This window comes from Chiloscyllium plagiosum, unplaced genomic scaffold (genome assembly GCF_037043375.1).
Source record: "Chiloscyllium plagiosum isolate Xiang-an unplaced genomic scaffold, Cpla_swu_hap1 HiC_scaffold_9, whole genome shotgun sequence".
NCBI classification, from domain to species: domain Eukaryota; kingdom Metazoa; phylum Chordata; class Chondrichthyes; order Orectolobiformes; family Hemiscylliidae; genus Chiloscyllium; species Chiloscyllium plagiosum.
In genome coordinates, this window is record NW_028270147.1 from 12,623,042 (window position 1) to 12,628,483 (window position 5,442).

At 42.2% G+C, this 5,442-nt stretch overlaps 1 protein-coding gene and 1 long non-coding RNA gene across 3 annotated transcripts in view; both read right to left on the minus strand.

Moving 5' to 3' along the window:
* Window positions 1-333: 333 nt before the first annotated feature.
* Window positions 334-5,442, minus strand: part of LOC122554743 (uncharacterized) — a 36,959-nt gene continuing 31,850 nt past the window's right edge. For both annotated transcript variants that reach the window (XR_015758102.1, XR_015758101.1), the window contains exon 3: window positions 334-865. This is a non-coding gene — a long non-coding RNA (uncharacterized LOC122554743). The remainder of the gene's footprint in view (window positions 866-5,442) is intronic.
* LOC148149086 (uncharacterized) lies at window positions 2,196-5,434 on the minus strand. The gene is made up of 2 exons (XM_087990404.1): window positions 3,133-5,434; window positions 2,196-2,940 (listed from the first exon to the last, which is right to left on the minus strand). The coding sequence occupies exons 1-2, from the start codon at window positions 4,078-4,080 to the stop codon at window positions 2,932-2,934; spliced, it is 957 nt and encodes a 318-aa protein (XP_087846530.1). The 5' UTR covers window positions 4,081-5,434; the 3' UTR covers window positions 2,196-2,931.

The following is a 5,442-nucleotide window of genomic DNA, read 5'->3' on the forward strand; positions in this document are numbered from 1 at the left end:
TTTGGGGTGTGGCAAGTTCTGAAGCTCAAGTCTTTAGTACTATTTCCGGAATGTTGTCAGGGGCCATAGCCTTTGCAGCATCCGGTTCCTCCAACCATTTCTTAATATCACGTGGTGCAAATCGATATGGCTGAAGTCTGTAATGCTGGGGACCACTAGAGGATGAGATGGATCATCCACTGTCCTGTAGCACATTGGTATAGAAGCAGAATTGTGGGAAACACACAACATCTACAGAGAGAAAAAGAAGCTGTTAACCTCCAGGTTGATGAATAGCAAATCATGGTATCTGCAATTTTAGCTAATTTCAGACAACAGCCACTTGATCTGATTTGATTGGATTAATTTATTGCCACGTGTACCTAAATACAGTGATAAGCTTTGTTTACGAGCAGTACAGGCAGATCATAATAAGCAGGAACATACAGATCACAGGGTGGAAAACACTAGACAGAGGCATACAAGTTACATCACCCAGGGTGCATGCTAGGCAAGGTCAACATTAGCAAGATCAGCATTATTTGAAGTTAAGAGAGTCCATTCATCAGTCTAATAATGGCAGGGAAGAAGCTGTTCCTGAACTTGCTGGTGTTTTTGTTCAAGCTTCTGTTTCTTCTGCCTAATGGAAGAGGTTGTAGCAGATCATTACCGGGGTGTGATGGGTCTTTGATGATGTTGGTAGCCTTTCTGTGACCACGGGTGGTGTAAATGGAGTCCGTGGATTGGAGGTTGGCTTGCATGATGGTCTGGGCTGTGCACACCACCTTCTGTTTAGCTCATTGCCATTGTCATCACACAATTTGATTGACAGTGGACTAGCATCAAATATAGTCCCCACCACAAAACAACATCTCTATCCATAACCCTGCAGCAGTTTAATCATAAGAACCGAAATGAGAATCATAGAATCTGTACAGTTCAAAATTAGACCATTTAGCCCATTGAACCAACACTGACCCTGTGAGGGGCATCCCACCCAGACCCATTCCATCACCCTGCCCTTGCACCTCTGATGGCTAATCCACCCAACTTGCAATCTTTAGACTGTGAGAAGAAACCAGAGGACCTGGTAGACATGGAGAGAATGCGCAAACACCTCACATGTACCCAAGGCTGGAATCAAACACTGGTCCCTGTTGCTGGCAGGCAGCAGTGCTAACCACTGAGCCGTTGTCCCACCTGTACAGCCCACGTGACAGAACTGGCAACATCTGAGGAGTGAGGAACTGAGTTAACGTTTCAGGCTAATGAGCTTTTATCCAAAATGTTCATTTATTTATTGCACGGCCATCGTGATAGGGAGGTGGTTGGGGCCAGGGATGTGGGAATTGTGGAAGTGACATAAGGAACCAGCAGAATTACCATTGTAAGTGGGAAGAGAGAGACTAAGGGGAAAAAAAATCAAGTCAAGTCAGGAAGAAATCAATGGAGCAGGAACAAGCTGAAACGCGTGACTTGCTGAACATTTCCAGCAAGTAATCTTAAGTCTGTATGCCAGCATTTGCTATATTTTGTTTGTGGCTGTAGCTTAACAAAAACATTTCAACCCAGCAGCTTGGATATATTGCAGCCAACCTCTATAGAAAGCAAGATTTTAACCAGGATGTTCCAAAAGAAAGGAAGAAACACAAACACTACACCCACAAGGCTCCTTTATCCTGACAGTAACTTGCACTGGCCCAAAGACAATACCCATTAAGCATTTGCATTATTTCAATTTCAAACCAGTTGTATTGGCTGTGGCCCACCATATGTTTCCGACATTAAACATCTGTGCTTTACTCTAAAGTTTACCCTTTATTGAGATGTCTTGAATGAAAAAACAAATTTACCAAATAAAGCTCAAATGCATTTTGCATGTGTGAACTGTCTAATCCGCTGCAAATCGCATGGATTGTAGTTTGCTCTTGCACTGATTGTAGTTGAAATGCAGCTAGTTGCATTGTATGTGGTCCCGTCAAGTACAGGGATCAAATTACGCTGTGTCATTGCACCAGTTCCTTTCTCCATTTTCCTCATTCCAATACTAAACCTCACCTCCAGCAAATTTACACACAGGCGCAGAGATCATTTATAAAACAGACAAGAAAACTATTTGACCAAGACCATTTTCAATCTAAAACTACAACCCCATTGTATGATTTTGTGAGAAACAAAAGCTCACTCACTTTAATAATTTCAGTCCGAGACAAATATCTGAATCCGCCATTTATTTTTACATCTATAGATGGGTGCCCTGTCTCAATACCAGGTAAGGTAATGAGAAAATGCACACTAAATCCAACAAACTCTCGAAATTTATACAGTTTGAATCCCTATATTTTTCCTTATTCCATTGTCTGTTCCCTGCTTCGCTTACGTCACTCATTTCCTTAAGACTGATCCCACAACTTCTGTTTATCCTGTTTTGTCCGTGACAAACTCTTATCTCTGACTCCCATAAGGGTGTTTGACGTCAGTCTATTATAGATTATTGATTAGGCATATCTTTTCTTCTATCAGCATCTATTTCCATCCAGAGGCCACTTTGACCTCTCTAATTAGGGTTTGTTCCTGTGTCTCCGAGTAAGGGGGAAACAGATGCTTTCCTGTTTGCCCATATATCCACCATTGTTCTGTATTCATGTCTCATGCTCACATATCCTTTCTTTTTGCTGAATATGTATTTTCTCATTCCTATTCTGTATCAGAATTTATACTTGCAGAAATAACATTAATTCATTTATATCCCACAATTTCCCCTTTTTCTTTTCATTACTATCTGTTATCTTCTGCATTTTTGTCTCTTTTTTTTTAAACATTGTTCCCAAAATTCGCAAGCATCATTTCAGAGATTTCATCCAACTTAGTCTCACTCACTTCCTTATTATTTAGTTGATAAAGTTGCTCTGTCTGATTCCCCTCAGGGGCATTCGTTTCATCAAGGCTGTTTCAATCAGCCTCTGGGTGAGCCCTCGTATACAGGGTATGACACAACAGCCAATGGCCACCAATACCCCGACTACTATTATCAGGGAAGTAAGGATAAAAACCACCACCCCCTTTCTCTGCTAAAATCATATCAAGGGCTATTGTGTTTTCCCATGCCATCCTACTTGTCGCATCAAGCTGTTCTGATATTCCTTTAACCGCCTCTGTTGTATAATTTATAAATCGCTGTTGATTATAAAAAATGTAATTTATCCAGTCTACATTTTTATTAATTGTTGCCCACCAAAAGAGGGCTGACTCAAAGCCTGCTGCAATCTGGTTACGAGCTTTGAATTCAGGTACTCCCCTAGGGACTCCTACCGAATCAAGATAAATCCTGTCATCAAAAGAAGTATCTAACAGTAATCTCTTACCCCTTCCCTTTTTCCCTACTATCTTTTCCTTCTCAAATGCCAGGGTAAATGGAATTGCCAATTGTACAATTGCGCATATCCCTCTCCAATCCGGAGGTAGGGTGGGTCTCAATATTTTTCCTCCACAGTACCACCACAGATCTGCTCGGGGAACCTTTAATGCTGAGTAGTTCCCTCCCTTCTCCGTTTCGGTAACATTCTTAATCTCTGTACATAATTTCAGCTCCCCCAAATCTCTCGACCGACTCGTACCTCGCTTGTGCACACATGACGTGTGATTTCCAACTACGGCGGAAAATGTGGGGGGAACTTTTGCATCTTTCTCCTCCAAGGGAGGGAACATCAGAGATAGGGAGGTACAATTCCTATCATTCCATGCAGTCTCATCCTGATACAGGGCTATCATACATTTCATGCCCTTCCTGTCTCGCTTCCACCCAAGCGGAAAGGGAACCACCTGGGCCACTGACCTACCGGAGGCACATGCATAGCAATTGCTTTTGTTCAGACTTTTTACAGTATACTTTACCCATTCAACCCAGGCATTTGCATCCCCGTACCCAGTCTCTATCTCGATGGTCTGTTTCAAATCCTTTACCTCTATAATTTTTACTACTGTAGGATCATTGGGAGGAGTGAAAGGTTGTTTCTCATTACCCAGTAATTCTACCCATTTTCCCTGTCCTATGCTAATTCGAAAACAACAGCCCACAAACTCCTTCCCATTTGCTTTCATTTCAATCCCAAATGTTTCATTTAATTGTACCTCATAAGTGCCACCTCCCAAAACCGCTCCGTGCCATGTGGTTTTTCTTATCGTTAAATATATGGGGCTACACTTTTTATCGGGACAATCGCGTGCTGGTCGGAAGGGGGCCCGGTGTATTGTGACAAGACCATTATACCAAGTACCATCCCCGAGGCCATCCCCATAGGACTTAAGATGTATCTCTGAGTTGCGGTATTGTCTCTGATTAGCTACATTCCCACAATTTACTAAGCTACATATATCAGTGTCTATTACTCAGGAACCATTAATAATACATATGAAAATGATATGTGACAAAATCCTAATACCAAGAGGGCTAGCATCATAACTCTAAGCATTCCCAGTATTCTGATCATTATGCTAGAACACAAAAAGGCTTAATATACAATCTTACAGAAATAATCCCGCGCTCGCGTCGCCACTGTATAGTCAATTACTCAAAGTCTCTTTAGTCTGAGTTTCAGCGGGTCTTGTGTTGATTCGGCCGTCCAGACTTCTTCCTCAACTGGAGGGTCCACTGGCCCTTTGATCCGAGTATAATGAGTCCAGCCTTTCTCCACCGTCCTTATTGCCGTTTCAGTAGTCAAAAGAGCCTGATACGGCCCTTCCCAGTCTGGCTGCAGCTTAGTCTCTGTCCATGATTTTATTAAGACCCAGTCTCTTGGCCGGATGGGATGAACAGCAAATTCAAGGGGCGGAGTCTGTGCCAATAGACCCTGTTTTCTGAGGAAAGATAAAGAGGAGGACAAGCCCAGTATATACTTCTTTAAAAACAAATCTTTAGTTTCGGGAATTGGCAATTCTCCCTGTGTTCCCAGATAAGGTAATTCAAATAAGATTTCATAGGGGGATAGTCCCAAATCTTTCCTCCGCCAAGGGACAAGCCCAAAAGGCATCCTTTAAATCTATCACACTAAACCATTTGTGGTCATGAGGGATCTTACTTAATAACGTGTAGGGGTTTGGCACCACTGGGTGCCTGATCTGTACTATTCGATTTAATGTTCTCAAATCCTGCACCAATCGATAAGTTCCATCAGATTTCCGTACTGGTAGAATTGGGGTATTATAAGGAGACATACATGGCTCCAACAAACCATCTCTAATCAGTCCCTCAATTACTGGCTGCAGTCCTCGTTTACCTTCTATGGAAATAGGATATTGTCGCTCACAGACAACGTCCCCTTTCCGTTTTAAATTTATTAAAAGGGGAGGGATCTGTAGTTTTCCACGATTCCCTTCTCTAGCCCATACAATAGGGTCTATCTCTCTCTCCACATCCTCTGTCAATATTGCCAGTTGTACAACTAATTCTTTTTCCTGAATTTC

Bases quoted from the DNA above. Each gene is read 5' to 3' on its own strand.
- LOC148149086 (XM_087990404.1), bottom strand. From the start codon at position 4,080: ATGAAAGCAAATGGGAAGGAGTTTGTGGGCTGTTGTTTTCGAATTAGC.